The 14,963-nt window shown below is 39.1% G+C and overlaps 1 protein-coding gene across 1 annotated transcript; it reads right to left on the reverse strand.

Moving 5' to 3' along the window:
• Positions 1 to 198: 198 nt before the first annotated feature.
• Positions 199 to 14,340, reverse strand: sec62 (SEC62 homolog, preprotein translocation factor). Its single transcript, XM_014984312.2, has 8 exons — positions 14,232 to 14,340; positions 10,381 to 10,489; positions 5,839 to 5,944; positions 5,476 to 5,665; positions 4,983 to 5,078; positions 4,848 to 4,908; positions 4,650 to 4,769; positions 199 to 3,134 (listed from the first exon to the last, which is right to left on the reverse strand). Exons 1-8 carry the CDS (start codon positions 14,265 to 14,267, stop codon positions 2,611 to 2,613), a joined length of 1,242 nt encoding a protein of 413 aa, XP_014839798.2. The 5' UTR covers positions 14,268 to 14,340; the 3' UTR covers positions 199 to 2,610.
• Positions 14,341 to 14,963: the final 623 nt, after the last annotated feature.

Consider the following 14,963-nt stretch of genomic DNA (forward strand, 5'->3'; position numbering starts at 1 on the left):
CTTTCTGAGAAGGAAATATTTGTTTTATTATTCATAAATAATCAAAATGAACAAAAATAAGCAGTTTGATGAATGGATCCGAGTTTCACTTTCAAACTAAATTACTAAAATAACTTACATTTTTCAAGATATATTTGTATTACATCCTAAACTGTTTTAACCCTTACATTTTCCCCACAGAAACAGAAACTACACACATTCTCTTGATGCTTTCTAGGTTTTTATTGCAATAACATACAGATATAATCCAGACATCCAATTTCAGTAAATTACACTTCGATATCTTAGGAGACCGTCTTGAGAGTGATATCGACAAGGTGGTAAAAAAAAAAGACACCAGAGATAAAAAGTGGAAGAGTTTTTTTTTTTTTAAACATGTTTACTTGAATTTTCCCCGGAAATGTGCGACGAGAAGCAGCAGCAGCAGCAGCATAGAGTAATACTACGATACACAACAGACCGATAGTTTGCAACAGTCAAGAACAGCTGGGAGAATCATTTCGTGTTTGTGTGGAGAATCAGAGTTGAGCCGCTGGCATCGCCGCAAACAGATGCACTTTTGCCCGTTTAAAAACAAAAAAAGGGAAAATAAAAAAAAAGGATGGAAACAATGATAAACATGACGACATGCAAATTAGAAAATCAGAAAGCGGAACCTCGTTAGGAATACGTTAAGAAAAAAAAAAACTACTTAACACAGACTAGACAACATACAGAAAACTGTGTTGATGTTGAACCTTTTTTTTTTATCAGATTGTGTTACAGGAAACTTCAGGTTTCTTTGTTAGAGGGAGAAAAATAGACCTGGTAACTCACAACCAACCACATCACACACTTTGACATAGCGGCAAATCTAATAAAAATAATAATGGTAATAATGCTGCAATCCAATGATTCTCAGATTCTACCTTTTAAAAGTTATTCTATGATTTAGATAAAAACAATGACAGGACAAATGAAAAGAAGTTGTTTTATAGGTTTAGACTTTGAATACTATATGCATATATCTGATACATTAATAGAATCCATATATAAATGATACATTTCTGTTTTATACTTAAATATACTCCTTGCTATGCCTAAAAAGAGCGTCTAACCCATTTCTAACCCAAAGATAAAGTGAAAGTACAGCTTGGAACTCGGTGACTGGATCTCAGCCAATCAGTGAGCGGATCTGGACTCAAAAAATAAGCCCACTGATTGGTTGTGCAAGTCTCGGTGCGACTCCTTCGGGTGAGTCTGGTGTGAACGCAGTTTTAACGGTTTCATTGAGACCAGAATCCTCTCTGTTTACCTGCATGCTAACAACTTTGTGCTGTGCTTTTTGACACTGCGGTTACAAAATAAATGGCTTTAATAAAACAGAACTCAGCTTTAATCATGCATCGCTTTAGTTATTTGGTGTGTTTGGCACTAGAGTTCACTTTAGATCTGGTTTTGTTCCCAACTTTAGCTCTTACAGAGTTAATTCTTCAGCAAATTCTGCAGTATTAACAAAAAAAAATAAAAAAAATTGCATGCCAGCTGTCTCCGGTAGCTTAAATGTACTTGTAAAGATAAATTACATGAAGAAATATTTTATACTGAGAGGACAACTGCACTATGATGATTAAAAAAAAACAAAAAACAGATGCATCTCAATTGATTAGAGTTAAAAAGTATTTCAGTTCAAAAAGGAAAACTAAGATTTATTACACGGTGAAACGTTTCAACAGTTTATTTTGTTTGTAGTGATGACTAAGACTTACAGTTAATGAGAAAAAAATTAAAATAAGAACCGTCATGAACTGAATTAAATTAATTGAAAGTTGAGTGGAAGGAAAACGTGGCAAAAAAATGAGATGTGGAGAAGCACGAAATAGTGCTTCAAGAGAAAGTTAAGTGGAAGAAAAAAGTACACAAAACAAAAACTGCACAGGCCACAAGGATAGAAGGAGGAAAAGGCCTGCTGATGTGGCTATTAGCTGTAAGACATAATCATCAAAATAAACAAGTAAAATATCTGAACATATGCAATGAATCTGTGTAATGTAGAAGTTTTCCTCTATGAATTGAATCAGTGAATAAATTAATGAATTGAGATGAATCTGCAGAGACCCGCACTACTCTGCAAACCTTTATTCTGCCTCTGTGGTTTAGGGGATTTGGTCCGTCTGGCTGAGTTCAGGATGAACAGCTGGCATCATCCTTCTGCCTGAGGAATCTACCGGACTCACCAGATGACACCAGAACCTCCTGACCGGTCAAACACGACTCCCCACCATCGTCTAGATCGGACCTCTTGTTCTCCAAATGATGTTAAGACCCTGGCAGGCGGTGTTTTGGACCGGCAGGTTCCTCAGGCAAACAGCAGTTTCATTTTAACATAAATAACAATTAATTGGAAAGGAATCATTTCCACTGTAAGGCGGCTGCTTCTTCTTTTTTTTAAACATTTTCCCCATCATCATGGCCGTAAACCTGTGAGCGTTGTGTCTATCCCGGTTCTGTTTAGTGGAAGGAAGATCTCAACAACATGAGATGGAGCCTCTGTGCTGAGAGAGGCCGGACGAGCAGGTCCTGGGATCACAGCAGGGAGAGGGAGGAAACGAGAATGATGGAACAGGAAGTTTATGTCTCCGCAGTCTGGACTTTACTCTCGCTACCCTCTTTCCTCTCCTGCGTCTCCTCGTCTTCCTCCTCTCCCTCTTCCTCGTTTTCCTCCTCCTCGTCTTCCTCCTCTGTGTGCTGCTCCAGCTCCTCCCTGGTGATCATTTCAAAGTCGTTTCCGTTGCTGTGCTGCGAGCCTTCGTCCTCCCGGCTGTCGCTGTCCGTATCCGAGTGGCGGTCTTCCGTTGCATCTCCCTTCGCCTCTTTGCTCTCCTCGTCTTCATCCTCTTCCTCGTCGTCCTTCTTCTCGCTGTCCGACTTCTCGTCGCTGTCAGACTTCTGCGCCTTGAGGGAGGCAGCGCCGTCCTTCTCGTCAGTCTTATCGGAGCCCTTCTTGTCGCTGCTTCGCGGCCCTTTGTATTCGTGCGTGTAGAGCGGCCTGAACGAGTCGATGAAGCCCACGTCTGCGGTCAGGTTGGGCAGGAACCAGAAGTGATGGCGTCCGCCGGTCACCAGCCAGATAATCAGGAAGAGGATGCAGCGAGCTGAGGAGAGAAGGAACAACTGGACAGGTAGCCATTTTCTCACAGCGCACCATAAAACTTTGATAAATGTAGTTCTTTTTTCTTGTTTTATCAGCATGAGTACATTCTTTCTCAATATTCTCAATAGAAAATGATCTGAAAAGTGTGGCGTGCATTTATATTCCACCACCTTTACTAAAAAACGAATCTGTTGCGTAAACTCCTTAGAGCAGGACGTCAAACTCATCATCATTTTGGGGAGTTTCAATATTAGAAATGTTCACAACGGAACAGTTGCTCCAGAATGTATTAATAAAACCCATCAACAAACTGTTAAAATGCTAATAAATACATTTAATAAGTACTTCTTAAAATTAAATACTATTATTAATTAAAATTTGCACTCATGCATAATGGTAAATGTGATTTTTTTCTGCCACATTGATAACTTGACATCAAGTAAGGCTGAGGTGTAGTACAAGTAAGAAATACTGCCACCTGATGGTGGGAGTTAGCATCACTTAAATGGGTTAGAACATTTTTGAAGAACATTTGCAAAGATGCATCAGTGTGAAAAAATTGCAGAGATCTGTTGAGTTTATGTGAAATTCTTCAACTGTGGAAAAACTGGATGGACTGATTGATATACTTTGGCAGGAAAAAGATAAAAACTGATTTGATTTGATTTATAAAATAACATTCAAGCGATCAACTGTTAACTGTAAGGATCTATTTATGTAGCTAACTATAGACTGGAGGGCCAACTACAAAGCTGTGGTGGGTCGGATTTGGCCCCCGGGCCTCGAGTTTGACACATGTTGTCTAGAAGTTTATTGGAGTTTATTAGTAAACAAAACCAAGAAATCTATGGAGAGTCCGTTAATTCAAACAAATGAATATTGTTATTAATGAATAATTAATAAATGCTCTATAAAATAAATGTTTCCATGAAAAAATTAAATTAAAATAATTTAACGAGAAGCTAATAGTCAGTTTTTTAGAACTTATTTCAAGATTTATTCAATTTATGCATTTCTTCATTTATTTCATAATTAATAGTAATTCTGTCACTTTTGTTTTGTAAGCTACTTTACATATTTCAGATACTTTTATTTTTCTAACTGTTTTTATTCTAAGCTCTTTATTTCATATTCTTATATTCAAATAAGTTTTTTTTGGTGGAAATTAAATATTGAAGTGAATAAGTAAATCTTAAAATAAGTAAAAAGAAATACGTAGATAAATAATTATTATTATATATAACTATAATAACTATTGCTAACAAAATAAGCTCCAGATATTTTTAATCATTATTTTATTGGTATATTTATTTGTCTAATTACATATTTAATTCTGAATTAAATGGTTCTCCATGAGGAACACATGAGAACGGTTGGCGATGAGGTTTTAGTTACATTTTGGTATCAGTGTTTAAAGAATCTAAAGCTGCTTTTGAGTCAAACATCACGTGAACGTATTTTTAAAACATTATTGTGACTATGGAAAAACATGTTTTACTTTAGCAGTTCTACTCACCAACTGCTAGAAGCAGGATGCTGGCCACAAAGCAGCCAGCTGCAACACTCAGATAGTAAACTCCAACACGCATTTCTGCAGGCCACAGCGGGAACAGGGTGGCTGCAATCACTGCAATAACTGAGAAGAAGAAGAGGAAGAAGAAGGTGAGGTGATCCCTCCATTTGCAGAAACCTTTCGGTTCCAGGCCTGACTTACCGAGGATCAAACCCATCGCAAACGTTTTGAAATGAACCGGGTCGTAAATCCACACGTACACCTGCAGCAAAGAGACGTGTGTTACACTTCTCACTTCCTGAGGGAACAGCTTTTTAAAGATGCAGAGGTTCCCACCTCATTCCCATCCAGGAACAGCTGATCCTCATGAGGCTCCAGTTTAAACTTTTTCTTCACTTCTTTCTTCTTCTTTGGGGTTCCTGGGCTCTCATCCTAACGTTCAAAGAAAACTTGTTTCATAATCACAACCCTCGTTGTGGAGTTTTCTTTTTGAAATTAAAACAAATTGTAAGTTATAGTAACATAATTTTTAAAAATAAAGTTATCAAAATTGTTTAAACTGAATCAAATATGATTCACACAAAGTTTTACCTCTTGAGTAAAGATTTAAAGTTTGAACTCACAGCTGGGTAAACATCAACTCACTGACTGCTTAGAGGTCGATCAGCTCAGAGTAAAGGTAACTGAGAACAAATATCATTTTGTGCCAGTGGATCTATAAGGGGAAGTGCTTTAGACAGACCCAAAATGATGTTTGGCTACAAGTAAGATGCAGCTGCAGAAAACCTATAATTTCTGTCCATTTCTAGAGTTTTTCTGAGCCACTTACACTCTTCTCTTTCTTAGTTTCAGCAACTTCAGACTCTTTCTTCTTCTCTTTCTCCTTCTTCCCTTTTTTCTCCTCCTCTTTGCTGCTGTCACTCTTGACTTTCTCTTTCTCCTTCTCTTTCTTAGCGTCTTTCTCTGGCTTCTTCTTCATCACCTTAAGAGCTCGGTGGAAGAACTGCTTCTTTAAGAGTCTGCAAACAACAAGAAAAGATTTGATCTTCAGGAGCTGTGAGTGATATTTACTGCTGAAGTTCCTCCATTTTCAAAGTAAAATAAACATAAAACAGTGTAAGAAATTGTGGCTTTGGAAACTAAAAACTGCTAAAGTCAGTGATCCAGCCAGACGTTGGATGTGCTTACGGACCTGTTGCAGTAATCTACCACCGACTCTCTGGTGGTGAACAGAGCCTCTTCTCCCTTCTTAGCTTTGGCCCATTTGGAGTCCAGCAGACAGTCCACGGCCTTGGAGGCTAAAAGCAGAGAAACAGTAAAATGTCACGTCTCCCGGGCTGCAGCTAATGATCATTTCCATTAATCTATTGATTATTTGAATTTAAAATATTGCCATATTCTGCTAATTTATCATTTAAGCCTGTTTTACACAATAGTAGAAATACATTAAAAGATGCAAATAAACCATTTAAGCTCAAAATAAGAAAATAAACATTTTGCCTAAAGTGCAGTAATAGCATTCCTTTAGTGATCATTTGTTGCAAAAGATGAATCTGCAACTTCTAACATGTAAAAGGCTCAGCTCTTATTACTTTATTAATTAATGTTAATACAGTTTAGGGCTGATCTGTTTATTATTTGGGGGATTAATAGATTAATAATTGCACAGTAAAAGCTGCTTAATATGGGATTTTGTTTGTTTACAGAATTTGATCCAGGAATCTAAACCTACTATTTAAATATGTACAAAAGGTTTTTTCTGCCTTAAATGCAAAACATATATATTTTTTGTACAGTTTTGTCTTAATTTCTGCTCTGAGAATGTTGTTCTTTCACCAAATGATCTTTCTTTCAAGTCTAAATGCTAAATCAGTGGATAATTATCTCAATAATACATTCATGGTGATTAATGGTTCCAGCCCTAATACAGTGATGTTGATCAGAAAGCTCAACATAAATCAGATTATCTGGAGAAAATCTTCACATCAATTCAACAGATTCTTAATTAGGCCCGAGCAGCTAAGCGCTGCGAGAGCCTATTGAAACTGTACTGTTTATTATAGTTCTTGTGCCAAATGAATTGGCTTTTTGGGGGCTTTATCATATTCAAAAACTCACCAAACTTGGCGGGGGCATAGAGCCCGTGTAAAATTTACGTATTTTAAGGTCCCCGGAAAAATCGCAAAAGAAACGGCTCAGTGGCGCCACCTAGCAACATTCAAAAGACCCTTTCCTATTCACTTACTTTATCGTAGAGACTTGAAACTTGGTACACTTGTAGAGCTCCCCAAGACACTCTGAATTTACAATTAATGTCATAGTGCAAGTATCACAGATTGTCGGCCATTTTGGATTGAAGTTCCGATTTTGACCCGATTTTGGCCGTTTACAGGGTTCGCATTTGATCGAACTTGTCCTAGGGATTTCGATCGATCGGCTTCAAACTCGGTCAGATCGTTCATAAGGCATGGCCGATCCAAAGTTATCGTAGGTTTGCGTTTTCGGGCTTGCTGAAGGGGTCTTTCCGGGGGTCAAAGGTCACCGATTCGCCATGAAACATCAAACTGTTATAACTCTTTGAAAAAAACTCATAGAAGCACCAAACTTTCAGTGATTGATCATCATGGGATGCTCTACAATACCCAACGGTCAAATGATGACGTCACTTAGGCCACGCCCCCTGAGAACAGGAAGTGTCATTTTTTACGCTGAACGGTCGCTATCTGACCCCTTTGACCTAATCGAGGTGAAACTGTGTCCACAGACAGAAAACATGTTGGTGTGTTGAGGATTCCAAGCCAAGCTCATTTGAATCCAGCAGGTGGGCGTGGCGGCGTGGCGAAGTGACCCTAAACGCCGTGTCCTTACGTTTGGCTGTGGATTCCACAATTTTGAGGCCAGCTGCACCAAACTTGACATGAGTGATCCTGGTAGGGTCCCCTACGATCCTATGTTGTCATAGTCTGACGTCATCTAAGCCCCGCCCCCTCAGAACAGGAAGTGCTTTTTTTTCCATGGAAAGCTGCCTTTCTGGCTCACTGCACCTAATCAACATGATTCTGTGTTGGATGACAGATAACATGTTGGTCTCACTTGCTTTAAAGCGCCAAGAGTCTTCTGTAGAGGGCGTGGCCGTGGGACCGCGGCGAAGCAGAGGTAACGCCGCCGCCATACGTTTGGCTCTAGATTCCACATCGTTCAGCCCAGCTGCACCAAACTCACTAGGATGCATCCTTATCCATCCCCGAACAGGAATCCATAACAGTCGTTGATGGGCGTGGCCTAATTTCTCTACAGCGCCCCCTAGAAATTTTTAAATGATCAGCCCCAAGCCATGCTTTAACCTAGAATTATGAAACTTGGTACACGTGTATCATGTCAGGACCTACAAAAAAGTCTCTTGGAGCCATGGTGCAAACCCAACAGGAAGTCGGCCATTTTGGATCAAAATCAGCCATTTCCTCTTTTTCATAGACATCGCATCTGATCTATCTCCTCCTGCAGCTTTTGAGATAGAGACTTCAAACTCAGTCAGCAGAGACTTGAGACATTAAAGATGAAAAGTTATCGTAGGAATTTTTCTATGTCAAAGCATGTGGGCGTGGCTAAGTCCCAAACTTTGACTATTCGCCATGAAACATCAAGATGCAATAACTTCCACATAGAAGGTCACAGCTGCATCAGACTTCCTATATCTGACTACAGACCACCCCTCATCACATTGAGATGGTCAGTTGATGACATCACCTTAACCCCGCCCACTTCCGACAGGAAGTCACCTGTTTTTTCTATTGTATGTCTTACTTTTACTCTCTAAGTCATATGGGTTTCATCCGGTGTAGGCTGACATGACATGATATGATGATGAACTCTCCCATGATGAACTCGACTGACCCGTGGGGGCGTGGCTAAGTCCCAAACTTTGAATATACATCATGAAACATGAATGTGAAATTACTTCCTAATGCCAGGTCACAGATGCATCAGACTTTCTATGTGTCATTATAGACCAGCCATCATGACAGTTAGGTGGTCGATTGATGACATAAAATTAGCCCCGCCCACTTCCGACAGGAAGTCACCTGTTTGTTCTACTGTATGTCTTACTTTTTCTCTCTAATTCTTATGGGTTTCATCCTGTCCTGACTGACATGAAATTAAATGATGATGAACTCTCCCATGATGAACTCTACTGACCCGTGGGGGCGTGGCTAAGTCCCAAACTTTGACTATACACCATGAAACATGAATGTGAAATAACTTCCAAATGCCAGGTCACAGCTGCATCAGACTTTCTGTGTCTCATTATAGATCAGCAATCATCACAGTTAGGTGGTTGATTGATGACGTCACCTTAGCCCCGCCCACTTCCGACAGGAAGTCACCTGTTTTTTCTACTGTATGTCTTACTTTTTCTCTCTAATTCTTATGGGTTTCATCCTGTGCTGACTGACATGAAATTAAATGATGAAGAACTCTGCCGTGATGAACTCTACTGACCCGTGGGGGCGTGTCTAAGTCCCAAACTTTGACTATACACCATGAAACATGAATGTGAAATAACTTCCAAATGCCAGGTCAGAGCTGCATCAGACTTTCTATGTCTCATTATAGATAAGCCCTCATCACAGTTAGGTGGTCGATTGATGACGTAACCTTTGCCCCGCCCACTTCCGAAAGGAAGTAACATGTTTTTTCAAATGTATGTCTTACAGTCTAATTCATATGGGTTTAATCCTGTGCAGACTGACATAAAATGAAATGATGATGAACTTATTGATGATGAACTCATTGATGATGAACTCTACTGACCCGTGGGGGCGTGGCAAAATGGCTGTCCCTCGTAATATGCATACGTTCGTCTCGTATTCACAAACGCATCATCCGATTTGCACCAGACATTGTATGAGTGACACTTGTGAACCTCTAAGGAGCCCAATAGAGTTTAATTGTGATTTGACTCCACTGCGCCCCCTAGGTTAATCAAACAGCTGTATCTCCTCTCTACATGGCCCGATGTGCTCCAGATTTTTGGTTCATCGCCAGGGAGCTCTGCCGAAGCCGTAAAAGCGGATAGCGTGGATGAGGGCGCGCGAGCGTCGGCGGTGGCGGGCGGGTGGCGGTGCTGGTACCCCCGCGGTGGCTATAGGCCGGAGCAGCGCTAGCTGCGAGGGCCGCTTGAGGCTCCGCGGAGCTTTAATCTCTTCTTGGCTTCAGTTAACAAACCTGCAGTGAGTTGATGAGAGTCTGGTCTGTGCAGACAGCTGCCTGCCGCCACAGACAATTAAACCCTGAACAATAACAGAGCCTGACAGCGTAACAATGAGCTGCAAGGAACAGCTACTATTATCACCTCACTGTCTTATGCAGAAACCAACCAGACATCATCCTGATTTTATCCATGTTTGTCCACATTTAGATTGAAATACCGAACAAAGATTAGCTGAAACTATGAGCATACAAATCTATTTAAAACATATTTCTATTGGGATGAATCATTTATTCCCTGCTTTACTGAAGTTAAATATTTATTTGTACTTTTCTGAGCAGTAGGAGTGGATAGCAACTATAAAACTGACAATAACTGCTACTTATTACCTCTTTTTTAGATAACCGTGTGACTGTGTGTCACAGCAACTGACAAATGGGATCAGCTGTGCCACGAAATACAGAACATATAAACCCTGTCAGGCAGAAAAATGCTTTCCTCGTGTTTGTTGAGCTGAGCACTAACCAATGAAGTAGTCGACTCGGTGACCCATCATGTTGGTGGACTTGGTGGGGCAATTAAACCGAAGGTACTTGGCCACCGCCTTCTCCTCCTTGGTGGGCTCGCTCACCTCCTGCAGACACAAACCAAGAGTCAGACACAATGATGTTTATTATGTGTCTATATATGTCTTGGAACCGTTTTTATTATGATCATTTCCGTAGAAATATTAAGAGTCTACCTGATTCCTGGTGAACAGACATTAGAAATCAATCAAAATGTTGGTGCAGATATGGAGGTCTGTATGAAATGCTGCCTGCGTTGCTGGACTGACTGGCCACAACCAAACATTTAAGCATCAAGTCCTTCTTTGACCAGTTCTGCACCAGTATGTAAAGTTTCTAACAGCTTAATACTCATGGGAGAATTTTATTCCAAGACTGTAAGTAATGAGGGAAAGCCAGCGTCTTCCAACGTCCGTTGAGAGAAAATAAAACACATGCTTTGCTAATTCTGCATTGCTGTGCATAAGTTTGATCTTAAGCAAATGTAATGTTTTGAGATGCAAAGGGAAATTGGCTGCAAAGTGTGAGATGACTTTGGGTGCTAATGGTGCAAGAAGAAAACTAAAAGTTGCCATTTTTATCTGAGGTCAGAGAAAGACGAGAAGCTACCTAAAAGAAAACAGTATTTAGAAACATCTGTATTTCATTCCAGCTGTCAGGGAGACTTTTAGTAGCTAACAGGAAGGCTAAACAAAGCAGAAAAGTTCCTCTTTTATCCTATAAAGCTACAAACATCCAATATGGCATGGAGGAGTTGGGAATGTTGGAAACCAATAGAAGATGGCAAAGACACTTTAAATGTTACATCCAAGAACATGTTATCTTTTGTATCTAGTTTATCCTTCTTTCAGACATACTGTTTTCTCTACACACGCTGTGACATTTGATAAGCTCCTAAAATAAATACTTGACAAATGCTGATCTTACATTTTCATTATTTCCCTTCACAAGGTAATCTGTACAAATTGGTATTGAAGGTTCAATTTGTTCATCTCTGTAATTTTCAGAAACCAGTTTTATGATCAACAGACAAGAAGTTGCAAGCACAAAATATAAAAATATGATTATAAAAATCTGACAGTGACTAGTCAACGCAGCAATTTCTGACTGCTGGGGTTGCATGATTTCTCTCGTTTCCATCATCACAGCGTCCGCACTGTTCCCCTTTAGTATCTTGGTCATTAATACTAACTATGGACATTAAAAGTTCATCTAAATGAACAAATACATTATTGGAAAACAGATTTTTAATGAATGACAAAATAGTAGAGTCAACCAAATATTACATCCAAGTAATCCTTTCCAATTGCAATTCCACACATATTGATGATGTAGCGACAACAGCAACGCAATATATCGGCCTCCTACGGCACACACTCCTCATTCAACATCTGTGTCGTCTGTTCTGCTGCTAGCAGCGCTGAGCAACATGGCAGCGAAGGCAAAAACAAAAAGGCAGAATCAATCTAGAGATTCTGTGCTGCTTCATTCAGTCCAGCTGGCTTTGATCCCCACCAAGAGGAACAACCGCGCTTATAAACGCCCCTTTGTTTGGAGAAGCAGCCATTAGAGACAGATCAGTTGCACCTGGCAGGAATAGGGAATCTCTTTGTTAGTTTATATGACCGAGGACCTACCTGGGTTGATCGCAGGAGGATAAGCTCCTCTCAAATAAGCAGGTCTGAATGATACAGCCATTCTAAGGAAATGCTGATTCAACGTCATAGTCGCTTTGTGGTTTCAGTCTGCACATTTAAAATGTCAACTGCATGCTCAGTGCTGAATTATAGTTATTATGGAGTACCACGCTGTAACCAACAGTGCCTTCCTAAGTTTTCATGACATTTTTCACATTGTACCTTACAACCCCATCCTTTAATCAACCCTTGTCCTCAAGTCACACTGCCCTGCATGTTTTAGGAATTCCCCTGTTTCAGCACACATGATTTCAATTGATGGCTGATTAACAGGGTTTTACTGAATTGAAATCATCTGAATGTGAAGCAGAGGAACATTTAAAACATGCAGGACAGAGTGCCTTGAGGACAAGCAGGGTTGGGAAACACTGCTTAAATATATTGTATTGGGATTTTTTTGTGATAGACCAACAAAGTAGTAGTTGTTACGGGGAAGGAAGACAATGCATGGTTTTTAGAACAGTTCAGTATGGCCAGAAAGTTTATTTTGCCTCTTTTACTGTAATACCTCTAAATAAAATCTACCACTTTACCTGGTTAGTAAAGAAAGCCCACCTGTGTTTAAAGCGACCTTAGTATTAATCCTGCCGTTCTGTGAAGTTTGTTAGAGAACATTAGTGAACAAAAAGCGTCACAAAGACCAAGAAGGTGGTTCTTACTAAAGAAAGACAAAAATAATTTAATTTTAATAACCAAAGTGACATTTAGTAATATATTATATATGAATGTACTTTAAATCTAACTTGTGTGTGAGCATGTGGAATACAATGATGTTTTCGTTTTGTATTTATTTTAAATCCCTGATCAATTCTAGAGTACTTGTTTTAATTTACCTATTTATATAAGCAATGCACCTTATTTAAATAATGTTCATTTTAGACATGGTTTCTGTTTAAATATTTTGTCAAATCTTGGATTAGTAAAAGTTTTCACTTCAAAATTGTAGATCATCTTTTAAAAAATCAACTGTTTGTGGTCTTAATTTGAGTATTGATGTCACAGCTTTACATTTTAGCTCACTAGCCTCTTATTTACAGGTATTGGTTATTTGTTTATTGGTTTAAAAAAAAGGTTATCAGGTATCCCTACATTTAAGTCTTTGAAAATGAAAACAGAAATTAATTTCTAGTTTAATTTAATTCCCTTTCGAAATAAAAGATACATTTAATTTGGTGCATGTTAATAAATGTGTGCCTGTGATTTCAGTGTGTGAAGTTTAGGTTGTAAAAATATTTTTCTAAGACACCAAAGGTTAATTTTAATTGCTAAAAAGGTATGAATCACCCTGAAACAAATGAATGAAATCAAATCAAAACAAAATAGTTAGGCATGTAGTTATGTTTGAGGCAAGATTCCTTTGATCAGTTCATTACTGAAGTAAATACAAGTATTGTAATACAGATCAACCAAAACATTTAGAAGCTGCCAGGCATCCATCCTGTTTTCTAGGTTAGCATCGAGAAAAATTAATTCTGGGAATTTTCTAGCAATATTTCACCTTCGTCCCATTTCTTTTTAATTTACTATAATTCAAATGAATGGAAGTGAACTGCACATTGAATACTAGTGAGGACGAAGTTAATGAAGCCTGTAGGTACTATGTCCATTTACTCTTAAGTTTTTGTCTTCAAGGCGCTCAAAGAGGGTCTACAATTCATCTTCCTGGACCTATAAAGAAGTGTATTGTGTCAGCTCACTAATTAAATTGCCCCACGTTATGTAAACACTGTGCTTAGAGCTGACGCAGCTTAGCCAGAAAACATTTATAACCACTCCTGCCTCGATGAAAATGAAAACCGACTGCAAGGATGAGCAAGACAGAAAGCGGAGAAACGTCCCCAAAATGGCAGGGGAAATACGTATGAGTGCTACAAGTAGCATACTAGAAAAAGTGTAGTAAAAACTGCTATTTATTTTCGCTACCCTGCTAATGATAGCAACCGTTAGCCACTTACAGCTTCAATTGCTCTCAGTTATTTAACGACTCTTGCGTCAGAAAAGGCTGCCGTTAGGGCTATATTCCGATAGTTAGCCGTACAAACCGACCCCGAATTTTATTTGTAGTGTACCAACCGACGGAAGCAACGTTTCATCACGAATGAAGTGATGTTACCTGGATCCGTTTCTTGTGCCTCCTGCGCTCCGCCATGATCCTCTCCAACTCAGCTACCCCGTGGGTAAAGTCTCGCGAGACTCATCGGCAGCGAGAAAACAGCTTTACATTCACAACTCTTAACTCCCGTAAAATAGGATTTTAATACCATTAGTTTTAATGGACAAAGTGAAGCGATTTCACATTAATTATGGTTCGCTCAGTAAATTGTAAAATACTACATTGAAGTACGAGTTCAGTTTTTGATTTGTATAAAATGAGGGTGAGGAGAAATTTTACTTTTATTGTTTACATGTTTAAAATATGTTCCTTGCATATTTTACTATTTATTTTTTTCATAAGAAACAAGATATGCCACATAAAAAATAACTTGCTAATTAATCTAATTATTTTTTTTAATTATTTTAGTATAGATTTAGGCCTACAAAATGTGAAACTCAAGTGCCGTATTTCAGACATTGTGCCTCTGGGTGACCCTGTTTCTTTTGCCATTGTTGACATTATGAATGTTTTGTGCTCTCATTTGTTGTTGTTTTTATCATTATTGAATTATTGTGTCACATCACGTGACTTGTCTAATTGAAGACACTCGTGTACAATAAAGGGTGTGTCCTTCAAACAAAGGGGGAACAACACGAAAGCCAAACCGAGTGAGTCTCATGGTGTCACGTTGAACGCTGTGCCCGAAAAGTGATTCTGCTAACAGGTTATGGGCCCAGGATCAATGAAGAA

This window comes from Poecilia mexicana, unplaced genomic scaffold (assembly GCF_051168715.1).
Source record: "Poecilia mexicana isolate PSO_F unplaced genomic scaffold, ASM5116871v1 scaffold_17, whole genome shotgun sequence".
In the NCBI taxonomy this organism is placed as follows: domain Eukaryota; kingdom Metazoa; phylum Chordata; class Actinopteri; order Cyprinodontiformes; family Poeciliidae; genus Poecilia; species Poecilia mexicana.

Coding starts and splice junctions, on each gene's coding strand:
- sec62 (XM_014984312.2), bottom strand. CDS start 14,267: ATGGCGGAGCGCAGGAGGCACAAGAAACGGATCCAG. Junction 5,945..10,380: donor CCGAGTCGACTACTTCATTG/GTTAGTGCTCAG, acceptor CTCTGCTTTTAG/CCTCCAAGGCCGTGGACTGT. Junction 3,135..4,649: donor CATCCTGCTTCTAGCAGTTG/GTGAGTAGAACT, acceptor TTCTCTCCTCAG/CTCGCTGCATCCTCTTCCTG.